This window comes from Amaranthus tricolor, chromosome 5, assembly GCF_026212465.1.
Source record: "Amaranthus tricolor cultivar Red isolate AtriRed21 chromosome 5, ASM2621246v1, whole genome shotgun sequence".
Classification (NCBI taxonomy): domain Eukaryota; kingdom Viridiplantae; phylum Streptophyta; class Magnoliopsida; order Caryophyllales; family Amaranthaceae; genus Amaranthus; species Amaranthus tricolor.
The window spans coordinates 17,951,501-17,967,783 of NC_080051.1; the positions used below are offsets into that span (position 1 = coordinate 17,951,501).

Here is a 16,283-nt window from a genome sequence, read left to right on the forward strand (position 1 = left end):
TATGCGTTTGTTTGAGACAAGGATTGAATATAAATATGTGGCACAGATGGGTATTAAGCGGGGATTTGACAGGTGGTGGGGCGGGGAAAATGTGTATTAGACGAGGATGGATACCCAGATGGGTGGTGGGGCGGGGATGGTTTTAGATACAAACCCATCGGGGCGGGGACGGGGAAAAAAATTATACCCGCCGCGGGGATGGGAATGGGGATGAGGATGGGGATTGCATTAACAGATAGGAATGGGGATGGTAATTCCAATACCCGCCCCGTTTGCATCCCTAGTCAACGGAAAAGTTCTGTAGAAAGTATTTTCTGGTTTTTCTTAGTTGATGTATGGGTAAGATTAATTTGTTGCATAATTAAATTAATAAGTTAGTTGACAAAGGAATTTTTAACTATATCTATTTTTAATAACGGTCACATTTTTTTAAGTGGTAGAGAAAACTTCCCCTAATTTTTCTCCACGTTAATAGGCTTGAATTATTAGGTTTTATTTAAGAAAAATTAACTTGTCTTATTTAGAATATAAAAACCGTAGCTTCTATTACTTGCAAAACAAGTTTTACTTATTCCTCCTTAATTTTAAGATTCAGGAATAACGTGGGTAGTTATTTTCTTACTTGAATCTCCTATATAAAAGGAAGTTGTTTTAACCGGTTAGTGTGAAGAAAAATAACGAGAAATATTCATTGCTTTTTCATTGCCAATTAACTTAGAAATATTTCTTGTGCAACTCATTTAGTTTATTCTTAGGTTTTTGTCCTTTGTAAAAGGGTTTTTGAAAAAATTGTTGTAACTTAGACTTGGGGAAGTCTAGGGGAGAAAGAGACTTCATAGAGGAAGCTTGAGAGAGAAAGAGAAAGAGAATTGAGTTTAGTGAGAAACACAAGTTAGCCTAATTTTATTTGTTTTATATAATTGTAACGAATTGCCTAGAACATAGTAGAGAATTTGAAATCCCTGGGGTCGTGGTTTTTCACTCTATTTAGGCCTAAAAAGTTTCCACGTAAAATTGTATTGTCTCTTTCTAAGTTTGCGCATCTAGTTCGAGTTTCAATTCCGCAAAAACACTTAAACTTATCAAATAACAATTCACCCCCTCTTGTTATCTCTAAACGTTTCTACAATGATGATGAAACCTTCCAGCATGCAACCCAAACATATTTTTCATATTCCAAGTCATACATACCCATGGATGAATGATAATGCCCCAAATAGCCATCAATGCACAACAACTGACACGATAGATCAAAAATTAGAAAAGCTTGAACTGCACAGTCGCAGGCACGCAATCCATGTACCAAAAATCACAATTAAAACTTAAAACCAATGGATGGAATTTATGTTGGCAAACAACGCTCATTTATGATGAAAGCAATATCACAATACAACATCATACGAGTAACTGGAAACTGAAACATGACCAAACGAGTCTCACCTCCTCAACCTAAGTCTCAATTCCTCTCCACTTGCTTCAATTCAAGATCAAATGTCAATACTCAAGGAGAAAAAATGATGCAAAACTAAGGCTGGTTAGGTCCTTTGGTTTGCAAGGAATGATGCTTGTCTATCAATCAACCCTGAAACTCAATTTGATTTCCTCAGGAATGATCAATACAGTCACTGATAGTCACAATCAGAACCAAGAATCTGATTCTTGGACAGACTGCATGGTGATGGGTCAGACAGTCTTGACTTCACTCACCAATTCCCTCCTTCCCTCCTAGCCAATCCAAGGTTCACTCCCTTGTCTTGGCCTCTTGGGTAGGTTCTTGGTGTACTCAGGACTGATTCACTCACAACCCTCAGAACCCCGATAAGGTGCTTCCCCTTGAAGAAAGTTTGCACACACAACACTTTCCGAAAAAACAAGACTGAATGTCAGAATTTCCTCTCAACTTTTATTCAATGATCAAATCTGTTCTTTTACAAGAGGTTGGCTTAGGTATATATAGCCTAGTATCCTCTAAAATCCCGTGCACATGGGAAAAACAAAACAAGTCTAATACACGTGTGCTAATGTTAAGAACAATGGCCCTTAACAAGATTCAGTTTTGTTATGACTGAATCTGTTTTACATTGGCTCCTTACACATGACTTTATTTGTTTCCTTATGCCTAAAGTACTCTCCTATGGCTTGTACTTGAAATAGTTGTCATGCTTCTTCATTGATTAATAGGGTCCTTGATCCCCTTATGCTTGGTCCATGTAGTAGTGCGAGGCAAGGGTCATGTTGACCTTGTTCTGATTCTGAGATGGTCTTGGACTCCTTGTCTTCATAGCATGGATTGATGCTTGGACTTTGATTAGAACTTGGACTTGAACTTGAGCTTGTATCTATCCTTGAAACCTCATTTGTTTCACAAAAGATGATGGGGTTCACCAACACCAGCCTCAAACCATTTTTTTATGGTGGATCAAAATGAAAAACAGGGACATTGTTTATTTGTTTTGTTTCATCTAGTTTTTGGAGGAAATTTAAACTCAAGACACAACAAAATCCATTATAACAATGACAGTCTACTCTACAAACATATATACAGGTATGTATGTCAAAATTGTCCTCCCCATCCCCTTCTGTTTTTGAGTTCTCTTGAACTCATAAAATCCCAAAATTTTTTCAAATCAGCGATTATTAATGACATTAAACGATTAGATCCAATTGCATAATTCCCATCCCAAGTCTCTAAAAAGAGTATTCATGAGTTTATTTGTAAAATTGATAAACTGCTATGGATTTTAAAAAACCATCGCGGAATGAATGTATAATCTTTTACATCATTTATGAAAAATAAATAAAAAATCAAACAGAGAAAATTAAACAAACACCAATCTAAACCAGCATTTTATCAATTTTACAAATAAATCCCTAATTCCGTCCCAAATATCAAATTTAAAGCTATTACGTAATTAGTAGAGATTAAAAAAAGTAAAAAACACAAGAATTTTTTTTATAACGTTTCCATTTCATTTAACTTTAAAGTCAGATAAATTCTTAATATCATACATCATTAACACAGCCTACTCCAAACACACCAAACTACCAATTGACCCAAATCCAAAATCAACATTTTTCCCAAATGTATTCGACCAAGCCATGCAACTACAATTCTACATTCTTCACAAAATAAACCAACGATCCTAAAAATTAAGAGCTGGTAAACTTGGTAACAGCCTTAGTTCCTTCTGAAACAGCATGCTTAGCCAATTCACCAGGAAGAACAAGCCTAACAGCAGTCTGAATCTCCCGAGATGTGATTGTAGGCTTCTTATTGTAGCGAGCAAGTTTAGAAGATTCCTGAGCAAGCTTCTCAAAAATATCATTGATAAAACTGTTCATGATGCTCATAGCTTTGCTAGAAATTCCAATGTCAGGATGAACTTGCTTCAAAACCTTAAAGATATAGATCTTATAGGTTTCAACGCTTTTCTTTGATCTCTTCTTCTTTTTGTCTGCAGCGGCGGCTCCGGCTTCCTTAGGAAGCTTCTTGCCGGCTTTGGGCTTCTTCTCTGCCGGAGCTTTCTCAGCTGCGGCAGGCTTTTCGGCCGCTGGCTTCTTCTCGGCTGGCTTCTTCTCAGCTTTTGGTGCCATTGATGATTTTAGAGTGTTTTGAGATTTGAAGAATCAGTGTCTGGTTATCAGAATTGTAGATTGCAATGAAACAGAATGATTTCAGGTCTATATTTATAGGGCAGAAAATGTTGATTTTGTTGGAAGATACGAAAGGACACGGATTGATGAAGTGGCATTTTTCCTACATTGATTTTGTTCAACTTTGTATAATAATCTGACGGTTGATATTAAAATTTTAAAGAGGAAGATGCTTCACGCTCTATGTCATTGACAGGCGTGGCGATATTATTGGCTGTTTTACTTTATTGAGGATCAATGACGTGGCAAATGGATAATTTGGAGTCTTTTTTAGTGCTTGGAAAATTAAGCGGGAAGAAAGAGCGCCTCAACATTTTTTTTCGATTTGGGATTTAAAATTTTTAAATCTTTGTATCCATTAGTGATTAAGGCTAGTGAATTATATTATAAAACGGAAAATATTGAATTTTATAATATAATAATACGTAGAGGTTATTTAATTTGCAAAATCGATTCCTGAGATAAGTTTAAAGGACAATCGCTCAGTGTCCAAATTTAATAATTTTGGAAAGCAAAAATGACTTAATGTCTTCAGGAAATTAACTCCATCAATTAAACTCAACCACTTTGAAAGTATAAATGTAACAGTCGGTCGCCCAACCGATTAAAGTCTAATTAAAAAAAATTATAACTAATTTTGTAATTGTATGCTAGCTCGGCAGGGTTTTAGGATTCCTTAAGTATGCATTTAGAATACGTCAAGTAGGATTCACAGAATCACAGTATGTTAAGTAGATATTTAGGATACTTCAAGTAGGGGTTTAACATACCTTGAATAAACATTTAGTATAACTCGTGTAGATGCTTAAGATACCTCGAGTAGGATTTTAGAATATCTCAAGTAAACAATTAAGATGCCCCAACTAGAGTTTTAGGATATCTCAAACAGGAGTAGACATTCTAGTCACTAAAATTATAATTTTAAACTTATGACCAATATAGTCTATAAAGGAGTCGAACATACATCTTCTACGCAATTGCATAGTACTTTATCAATTGAGCTAATATGCTTTACGATGTCAAATAATAAATTCTATTAAAATAACATGATTAGCAATTTGCAAATGTAGTAGTAAAATATACTTTGGGACCTTTAGCCCTACTTGGGGTTCCCTAAACTCTAATATTTTATAATTTAAACCCTAACTTAGCATATTGTAAACTCATACTGGACACCTTGACATACTCTTAATTCCTACTTCATATACACTTAATCACTACTTGAGGTACTCTAAACCCTTACTTCAATTGTATTAAACCTCTACTTGATGTTCCTTAAACACCAACTTGTTATACTCTTAACCCCAACTTAGCATGGTGTAAAATCCAATCAAATATGTTGAAACCTACCCCCCCCTCCCGACACGTTGTTAAACCCCAACTTAAGTTATTCTAAATGCTCATTTGAGGAACCCTAAATATCAACTTTGCAAGCATAGAGTAAACAAATCACATATGTCTATTTGTGGTATCCTAAAATTCTACTCGACGTATCCTAAATGTATTTTGAGAAATCTTAAACCCCTACTTGAGGTATAATAAATATCTACTTGGCATACTCTGAAACCTACCTAGCGTATCCTAAATGTGTACTTGATGTATCCTAAAACCCTACTGAGTAAGCGTGTAGTACTTGCATTATATTTTCTATTTTTTAAAAATATTGGATCGCCCAATTAGAGACAGTCTCTAAAAAAACCGTCTCTCACAAAAATATTATTAGAATAATTTTGGAAATTCTTTTCCAACCAAAGATATTGTTAACTTAGGCATATAGTTTATAGGTTTTTGTTAGGATTGTGAATGACTTATGTTCACCAAGTAATCATAATATGATTAAGGTAATTAATCACTTTTAGTTAGTGTGAGTTAGAAGAGGACCCATCACATGTTGGTGATTTGGTTTGTATGGGAATCAATAGTACATGGTACTATTGATAGTGTAAATCTTTACATGTCAAGGCTAAGAGTGTATAAAATCAATCCAAGTGCAAAGTGTGAGAAGTATTGGAGACCGTGGAGTTGCATGGAAGAGGAAAGACAAGAACAGAAAGCTGAAAACACGCCCCTGCTGGTATCTCGACCAGGTGCTTGACCGAGCAAAAGGGGTCAAGCCAAGCACCTGACTTCTCTGATCGAGCCTACTATTTGTATTTCTTTTTGTACCCTCTTGTAGCCCTTTCATGCTCCCTCTTTCCTTATAAAAACACACTTGTATGCTATGTTATAGTTGCATCAAAGTCTCACATTAGAGCTACCTTACTTGCTTGTGTATTTACTCCCTAATTAGCTCCTCTCTTTCCCACACTTATCTCAAATTGTAATTCCTTCAAGTTTTGAATTCTCTTCTTTAAACACATAATATTAATCTTAGGCTAAATGGTGGATAAAGCCCAAGATTGGTTAACCATCTTAAATCGATTATTTATATATGTTATTATTGCCATTCATCACATTATATTGCATATTTGTTTCCTACACTTTGATACATTATAAACCTTCATTTAAACTTCACTTAGTGATCCTTGAGTGAGGTCCATACCTCCCTTTGCAGTTTTTATTTTGATTTTTATTTTTTAAAATAAATACACATAATAGTAGTGATGACATCATTTTAATTAGATGTACTTAATTTAAAAGATACTCAAAATACGAATTATGTCATTTATCAAGTCAAAAATTATATTTCCATAGTTACATGAATAAAATTGATTATAATAAAGGATTTTTCATATATATTATATTGTATTATATATTTTTCAAATAAACTGCTATTTTTGGATGCAATCTATATATATTGATGCTATACATCCAAATTTAACATCGAATAATTTTGATGCATTTGGCAAATGAATATGAAACTGTCATTTGCCATTTTACAACAAATCTATTAAATTGTATGATTAAGTCACTAGAAAAGTGTTGCTAGTAGGTAGCAAGGACTACGAGTGTTACATTAAGTGTACCTTCTTCTATGTAATCTAAAGCTCTAGGAAAGTGAAAAATACAAATAAACATATTTAAAATCCTAAGGGTTAGAGATAAATCAAAGGTGGAGACGTAGGTCCTTGAGGAAATGAACTCCGCAATTACTTGTGTCAATTTTATGTCCACATTTTATTTCGAGTAGTTTTAGTTCTGTCAAAGGTAATCAAGACTCCTGACTTAGGAATCATAACGAAAAAACAGTCAAAAACGTTAATACTCTATTCAACTCCTGATACTAGAGCATTTCAAAGCATTCAACTCGATCTTTCATGTTTAAATCAACCATAAATAAAAAGAATTTTGTTTGAAATAAGCAAGAAAACAAGTATTTGACAAGTTGGAAGTCAAGTCGGATTATCGATTTTTTCTAAAGATCCAACTCAAAGTTTATCAATGGATTTGGATTCGAATTTCTTTTTCTCGATTCAAATTAGTTTTCACGGATCAAGTCGAATTGGAGTCGATTTCAAACTAAGTTGTCATCTGTTCTAGAATATAACAACATCGACTAAGGAAGAACGAAAACTCAAGATAGAAATACTAATAATTAGCTCACCATAGAAGTACGTCATTAAACTTCTTAAATTATCCAAAAAAATTAAATAACAAAAAAATATTCTGAATAATCCAACCTCTTCACAAGCTTTCTATAAAATATCCTTATCTATTAATTAATAACGAATAATCTCTGATATAAGATCATTTTTTTAGTAGCATTGTTTATTACTAGTAACTTGTTACTAAATTAAAATAATGGAAAATTTCACGTTGTGACCTTGTGTTTTGGGGTTTTTCATTCGATAGAAAAATTTATTTTTTAATATGTGTGGTGAGCTTAAGTTTTACCATTTAATTTTCGTGACCTTATATCAATTTTTTTGTTTTTTCGGCGTTAATTATTTCTTCTATATTCCTTTAATTTCATTTTCATTATAAATTCCCTCAGTAAAGCATACGTTTTTCTTCCTTCTAACCCATATATTTTTCCAAAAATCAAACCTAAAATAACCTGTATATTTCCCTACAAATCAAACCCTAAAATCTATAGCAAATCAAATTGCTTAAAAATCTCTCAAAAAAATTTCAATATCAAATTGATTCTTTCCAGAAGTAATAATTAATGAAATATTTAGGGAGTATAATCAAATTTCATGATTTAATTTTTCTTCAAATTCTCAAAATCTATATGAAACAAATGATCAACATATACTCCCAAAGCATCCTTTTTTTTTCCTCCTAACCCATATATTTTCCCAAAAATCAAACCTAAAATAGGATCATGGCAAATGTTTTTTCACTCTTACCCATATATTTCCCCAAAAATCAAACTCTAAAATCTATAGCAAATCAAATTGCCTAAAAATCTCCCAAAAAATTTCTATATCAAATTGACTAGAAGTTGTTTCGGTGATGAAATTAGAAAGTGCAAAAGACACTTAAAATTTCTGGATATAAAGTATATCAGGGACAATTGTCAGTATGCTGAAAGTGCTTATGATCCTTCGGCCGATGAGACCTCAAATTCTGCAATACAACGTTAGCCTTGTCCGAGGGTGGTTTTCCTGAAAACCGCTCTGACGCTCAAGTCAGATCGAAAAACAGAAATCAATGAATGTATGATACTTGAATGAATACAAGATTAACGAATTGTAAAATGAGTTCAGATCAGTTAAAGGAATATTTGGCTAAGTATAGAATTTAAGTAAGATGGTTGTTTATGATATGAAAGCTTCGGGGTAAATGAATTAGTGTTGAAAGTATTTATAATAATTACTAGAGGGAAAAAAGGTAATTCAATAGATGAAATCATGGGCATTATGTAAAATCGTGGAGAGTAGTGGGTGGTTATTTTAGGAAGTTAGTCGATCAAGGTGGGAGGTTTAGGGTTTGACTAAATAAGTTATGGGTCAATTTGACCCCATAATAGAATTAATAAATAATGAAATATTTTGGGAGCATAAACAAATTTATGCTTTTATTTTTCTTCAAATTCTCAATATCTATATAGAACAAATCAACATCAAATCCCAAAGCGATTAAAATAGCTAGCATATCAAACCCAAAAAAAATCCTTTAATCGTTTGCCTTTTTGAAGGTTTTTTCGCTTGAAATAGAAAAAGAGCATTGGATTCTATAAAGAAAGAAATTAAGGGAATGAATTTTGTTTTTTGCTTAAATTAGGAAAGGAGTATAGGGTATCCAAATTGATAACCCAAATTTAATTAGTGAAGAGCCCTTTTTTTATTATTTTTTTATATAGAATAGGTGCATTAGGAATAAAGAAAGATGTTTTAATTAGGTATTAAAAAAAAATGAAATCAAGGGAAAATAGAAGAAAGAATTAACGGTGCTAAAAGGTCACGGAAATTTGAAATGATAAAATTTCGGATCACCACGCAGATTAAAAAAATATTTGTATATCGTGAGGAAAACCTAAAACTCAGGGTCAACACGTAGAATTTCCGTAATTTCGTTCAATTTTTTTAAATTGATTTTTTTTGAAAGAAAAAAGAAAAAACACACACTCCCGACAAAAACCCTCCTCCCTCACGAGGGCAATCCAATTTTTGTAACTCATTATTGCAATTCAAAACCCCAAATTCAAAAGCTTGAAATGGGTTTGAATGGTTCTTTCTTCGCTGTATTTCTTAAAATGGTTCAAATGGTTCTATCATGAGTTGAATGCAAATCTTCATTGCTGAAAGTAATGAGTTAGCAGTTACATAAAGTACTATATCACTTGATTGGTATCTGCGTATATTCATCAATAATCACCTCCATAGGAGATCACCTAGTTGAAAATCATGTTTTAAGAAAACACCCTTAAAATTCAGATTATTCACGGTCAATCAATAGGTATAACTTATTGCAAAGAAATCACGAAAAGATAAAATTATTTGGATTAATTTTTCCAACAAAGAATGGGCAGCGCAAGTACATGGAAGAATCACTTATATGCCCGTTTTAACCTTCTGTGCTGCATACTGAAATGCCAACGAGGAAGACGATGATGCCAATTTTTAAGGATAGAGAAAGACATCAAAAGGTCCCGACAGAGTTTTAAAAAATACTACAGTAGTAGTAAAGGCATTAGGGCCTAGGGGTCAGTTTCCTATCTGGTGAAAGTTGATGAATGATAAGCCTGGCACAAACACATTTTCATAACTCAGGTCATAAATTCAACTCAACTTCCTCCAACAAAATCCAGGTAGTTACAAGTTACAACCTGCTACAAAGGACTATACATAAACATCAAAGAGAGCATGGAGCATGGTCTTGGTAATGACACATGAAGTAGCTGTATAGATCAAACCTTCCACTGTCCACTCGATGACATGAGGTTAAAGAAACATACAGGTGATGATGGGTAAAGTATCCAACATAACGAAAGAACGAAGAGAGTTTTGATGTACAAAGCAAAACAAGCAAACATGATGCAAGAATGAAGAAAGTTCAATGTACGTAACAAAATAAACAAAAGGCTTGAGAGCTAGAGCCAAATTCAGTAGCCTTCATTTTTAAAAAGACAGCGCAAAATGAGCTGTCGAACCCCACAATGATACATACTAGCTAGTTGAACCACACTATACCAACAGGTATAGACAAATTGAATTTATCACCAATATAAATGTGCATTGAGACCAAGATAGGCACAAGATCTTAAGGTCAAACTTGGGACAACTCAAGTAAATAAGTATATAACATCCAAGATCCACAATTAACAAACTATTAACTTCACTTTTTTTTTCAAGTTAAAAAGAGTGCGCACGGAAAAAAAAGCTTCTTCATAACTAGCCTGTCCAATTCAGCGAGCTCGGCTATTGAAAACATCAAGTCCCATCTCAGTGGGATCGGTTGCCTGAAGCTCCACCTGAATGCCATCCAATTCCCGCTTGAACCTGTCCTTTGAACTTGCATAAATCATCTTGCTCCTCACTCTTGCTGTGTCGGGAGACCTTCATAGAGCATACCAATCGAAAAGTTTTAGCAACAAGAACTACTATGCCCAGGATTTAATCACAACAATATGGGATCGGTCTGTCCAAAAGTAAGGTGAAATAATATCCAAATTCTAGCAAGTCACATTACCAAGCAATGAAAAAGATCTTGCTTTTCTGGCAGTTTTCCTCTGTTACGAAATCAAAGTCAAACACAGCATATCGACATTCATCAGCAGGAAGAGCTGCACTAAAGTCTTCATAAGTTTCAGTTGGCTCTCCAATTTTTTCAACAATTACCTGCTTCTGCTTCTCTTCAATCTTAAAAACGATGAAACGGTGTGTGCGCTTAGCTTTCAGCTCCAAAAATTTCAGCTTGCAGTCATCATGGACTGCCATCCCAGAAGCTGCATTGGCCTGCCAAAGAGAGGTTCAAAATAAATGTCAATTTTACACGCACCAGAATATAGGATTGACCAGCCCATATAAAACTTCAATTAATTAGCATTTGCAGTTAGCTGCATTAGCTGCAAATTTTAGCCATACATAAGCCATGCGAATATGATGTCATGTTAGAACATGTGATGCATTCATAACACAGTAGTACATTAAACCAATACAGTCGTTATATTAGGACCGCCAACTTCCTCTTAAATGAATGAAAGCAAATGCCACAGAGAGAACAATTATAAGTAACTGCAGCTACTAACAAACAACAACCAACAATTATACGAACAGATGTGTTCAAATTCTTGTCTATTCAAAAATCACCCCTAAATAGTAGGCAGGTTTCTCATATTCCTTCCCCAATAAGAAAACTACAATTGGTGTTTGCATGATGCAGTTACACCTACATCTGATTGGAACCTAAACATCAGGACAATAGATCTCCTGCTTTCTAAAGTGATCAACTGTTTCAGTCTTTCAAGGACCACCCATGCCATGAAACAGCCTGATAAATGATATAGGTGGGTCATGGGTGCAATGTGCACAAACATCTAACAATGTCCAATTCAGAAAATACTCTGAAGTAGGTTATTTGGTTCAGAACTTTAGTTTATATATAACATTGTTTTGAGTCTTTTTTGTAGCTTATTATTTTTTGCTTTGGGTGCAACGTGAACAAACATCCAACAATGTCCAATTACAAAAATATTTTAAGAGAATCGACTCTTGTCTCAGTTGGAGCAAGTACCACTTTCCCTAGACAAGGTTTTGGGTTTGAGTTTTACCTAGATCACCCTCAACCCTTAGCCTACCCTGTAATTAAAAAAAGAAAAAAAGCTGTAAAATAGGTTATTTGGTTTTAAACTTCAAGTTTATTTGAGTTTTTTGGCCTTTTTACATAACTTATTCTTTTCTCCTAGTTGTTTGCCCAATGCCAGAACCATCCACGTGTTAATTCTTTTGCCCATACACAAGATCCCATACATAAGGTCAGGCATTAAGCTGCAAGCCTCACATCTCTCTGGATCTACATATTGCAATATTTATAGAAATTCAGTTTCTTACAGAAATCATTTAATTTTATCTGATTCCATTTCTAATCAAGTTTTCTCATTTCAGTTCTATCGATCAATTTAATTTCCACATGCTTACCCCATCAAGCCATGTCTCAGCTCCTTTATCCACACCCTAGATCTATTACTTCTATCAATCACCCGCCCACAAATCTTACACACAAGCAAGAATTAACAGTCTTCATCCTCCAATCCCACAATAAAAATCTCTCTCACCACACGTCTACCTAAGCCCACAAACAGAAATTCACACATGAAAAGGTGGCCCACCATTAATTAATGAGTTTCCATGGTCAGATTTGCACATGTAGGACCCTTCTTGCTGCTCATGAATAACCATTTTTGTTTACAATTTATCCATGGTGGTTGTAGGGACTTAAAATATGATATTGAAAAAATGGATGCGCGAGCAGCAGGTGTACTAATGTTACAGAATGTACCAATGATGGTGGCACTACTGGTGGGATCACATAAGTACTTTTTATTTATTTAATCAAAGCATCTACACATTTAAATTATAAAGTCCTGGGTCCAAAGCATCAAAATAGAGTGTAAGGTATCAGATGGGATCACAATATCAAGGCGAAGAATCAGAATAATGAATGAAATTCAAACAGAGAAATGCAAAGGGGTGCTATATTTGCAAGAAATGCCAGAATCAAAACCTAACATCTCCTTATGAAGACTCAACCCTAATTAATTCCTACACCAATTCCACACTCATAAATCAATTATGAATTAAAATTGATCCAAATTAAACATGAATACTTTATAACTTCAACTCTTGGTATAAAGCATCATGCACAAACTTCATGAGTCATGAAAAATCATAAAATCATTCACAAAATCTCAAATCATTTTGAATCTATCAACAAACTACATGATCCACCGACCTAAACTTATCTGAAACAAACCAAATTATGAACAGGAAAACAAAACTGGATAAAAATTGAAAGCTCATATTCTACTGAATCGGATGAGAAAAATCAAATACAGTTCAAGATAAGCAAAATTTTTTGCAAAAACTAGTCTAAACTTCATCATATCTAGTAAAAGCAGATCCAAAGGCGACTCCAACAAAAAGAAAAACTCCGAAATCGATACAAAAATAAGCAGAAAATTCCAGTTACAGATCAAAAATTAAAATTACACAGTTTCAGAATCAAAAAGCATAATTAATAACAGCAAGAAAAAAGCAGAAAAAAAAATTCAGTACATCAAACATCAACAAAAAGACTGAAAAAAAAGTTAAAAATTAAATTAGCTAAGAAGAGAGAATTCATTACCATGGCGTGAGTGATCAGAAGAAGAGAGGATTTAGGAGAGAGAAAATGGAGGGAGAATTAGGAGATGATGACTGCGTACAAGTGAAGTCCAAGGCGAAGAAAGGAAGTGTATTTTTTCTTTTTAAATGGTTTTTTTTTTATTAGAATTTAGGATGTGTTATTAAAGAATAAAGGGAGCAATTATAAAAGGAGGTTGGGTTGACGATTTTGCCCTTATAAACTTTTCTTTTTCACCCTCCTTCACTAAAATATCAATGATGGTATACATATGCGTGACAACGGAGAGATAGAGAAAAGTCGGTTCAGCGAATGATTTTATGCCACGTGGAATATTTGGTCTTGATTTACTAGCCCTTGATTTTTGTAAAGGTTTTTCTCAAGTGAGTATTTAAATTTCAATTGGATTGTGAAGGAAAATGAAAGTGATTTGAGAATCATTATCTAAAGTCGAATTGTCTATTTTCAAGTATTATAAATTAAGAAAATAAATAAAATTCAAAAGAATAGTGAACATGGAAGAGTAGAGATTGGAGTCTTGTCAAATATATTAAAGCATTTGATCACTTTTTTAATATAATGAGATTCACTTAACTTAATTCTAACTATCGTCTCTCATAATCTTAATACCTTAGATCACATCGATCTCTCCCGTGCCTTTTATTTTGAAAGGATTTAGAAAACAATTCTTTTGTCTTTTGAACCTGTACTAAATTAATACTAAAGATGAATATGTCATCTATATAAAGACAAATAGTAACACCATTACCATGTTTATCAACTTTACTATATACACACTTTTCCGTTTGATTCAATTTGAATCCAAAGGACAAAATCGTTGCGTCAAACTTTTGATGACATTGCTTTGGTGCTTGTTAAGTCCATATAATGATTTAACAAGTTTACACACCTTGTTCTCTTGTTCTTCCATGACAAACCCTTCGGTTTGTTTCATGTATCCTTCTTCATCTAGTTCTCCATAAAAGAAGATTTTTTTCACGTCTATTTGATGGATTACTAGATGATGTATTGTAGCAAGCGCTACCAACAACCTAATGGTGATTGTTCTTGCAACCGATGCATAAGTATTGGAATGATCAATACCATGCTTTTATCTAAAGCCTTGTACCACTAAACAGATCTTTAACTTATTAATAGTATCATCTATTCTCATTTTCTTTCGAATAATCCTTTTGCAATCGATTGGTTTACAAGAGGGAAGAAGATCAACTAATACCTAGTTTTATTTCTCATGATGGAATTCATTTCATCGTTAAACTACTTCTTTCCAAAAGGTGCTATCTTGTGATGCCGTTGCATCACCATCAAGGGTGTTCATTAGGGCGTACCCCACAATTCGGGTACCCCAAAAGCCGGGTATCCGGTTAGTTGGGTACTTTTTTTAGATGCCCGTTTTCCGACCTAATTTATCAGGGTACTGAAATTCTGGGTAACCGAAGAAATCGGGTCGAGACACTGGGTACCTGATTTTATTTGGGGTATTTTTGGGCAAAATTATTTTGTATTAATTGTGTTTTCACTTAGTTTAAGTTTTGCATCCGTCAATGACAGCATGTGCCCCTTCTTCATCTCCCTTCATTAAGAAATTGCCGAAGAAAGAGCGAATTTGTCTTTCCTTTAAGTTGTTCGAGACAATAGTTGACTTACGATAAATAATCAACTTTTTATGGAGATGAAGAGCAGGTCAATATTGATGAATGGGCAATTTTTTAGCAATGGAGATGAAAGCAGGTCAGTAACGGAAACATAATACAGAATATTGTTTTTCCCATGAAAATTATTCATGTTTAAATCTTCAGCCATGAAAATACAAACCTATGAATCAAAATTTGAAATTGTAAGTATATTATAATTGGGTCAAATCGACAAGTTTTAAGTAAAAACGTTGGAAGTAATAAAAAAAATAGTGAAAAAATAGAGGAGAAGCAAAGTGAAAAATGAAGAACAAGAAAAATGCGGCTAGGGTTTGCAAATTGCAATTGTTTGTCTCAGCTCTCAGAACAAAAGAAACAAAAAGCCCTACATCCAAATGCCATTATTATGCTAAACACTAGTACTCCAGTACAACTTTTTGTTTGAAACCCCTCTACCCCCAAAAAAATTCCCCCTTTAATATTAACGGGCCAACAGATACCCTTTGAAAATGAATTGCGGCCTATGACCTGAACCACACTTTATAATTTTTTATAAAAATTAAGCCGCCATTTATTAGGTGGGTCGGGTTTTCTGAACAGGCCTAATTACCATATGTTAATAGGTGACCTTACACATTTATACAATATGAAACACTAGAATAAATTTCATTTGTAGCACTTTCGACCATATATTCATGAAAATCGGGTCTAAAAGATTAAACTTTTTCTTGTCATGTGATTTGTTTAGGAATAAAGTCAACAATTTCTTGTTCATCTAGTTGTTGAATATTATCAACATCTAGTGAATTTTCTTATTGAGTATCATCAACTTTGTTATTGGTACTAATATGTAGATTTTTCGTCTACCAGTTTATGAAAATCAATTTTCATAAAAAATTACATCTTTAGACTCTATTATCGAATGAATCAATATGTAGTCGTTTTGTTCAATTACATAAAGCCTATTGATTTTGCTATGATTAGCATAGCATAAAAAGATGAATTCAATTCATCATTCACCGAGTTTTTTTCTTTTGTTTCCGAGCAATCTTACTATTGCTTTACAACCCCAAACTTTAAGATAGCTTAAACTGTGTTTTTTTTTTGTACCAAAGTTCATAAGGTGTTTCCTTATTGGTTCTTGTTGGAACTCGATTAAGAATATGACATGCCGTCAACATTGCTTCAACCCAAATCATTCACTCAAACTTGAGTAGGATACCATCGGGTTAACCATTTCTTGAA

General features: G+C 33.7%; 2 protein-coding genes across 2 annotated transcripts; both read right to left on the minus strand.

Annotated features, from left to right (window-relative positions):
* Positions 1–3,040: 3,040 nt before the first annotated feature.
* LOC130814336 (histone H2B-like) lies at positions 3,041–3,658 on the minus strand. The gene has a single exon (XM_057680455.1). It carries the CDS (start codon positions 3,592–3,594, stop codon positions 3,151–3,153), a length of 444 nt encoding a protein of 147 aa, XP_057536438.1. The 5' UTR covers positions 3,595–3,658; the 3' UTR covers positions 3,041–3,150.
* A 6,475-nt stretch (positions 3,659–10,133) lies between these two features.
* Positions 10,134–13,722, minus strand: LOC130814338 (actin-depolymerizing factor 2). The gene is made up of 3 exons (XM_057680458.1): positions 13,387–13,722; positions 10,732–10,997; positions 10,134–10,598 (listed from the first exon to the last, which is right to left on the minus strand). Exons 1-3 carry the CDS (start codon positions 13,387–13,389, stop codon positions 10,448–10,450), a joined length of 420 nt encoding a protein of 139 aa, XP_057536441.1. The 5' UTR covers positions 13,390–13,722; the 3' UTR covers positions 10,134–10,447.
* Positions 13,723–16,283: the final 2,561 nt, after the last annotated feature.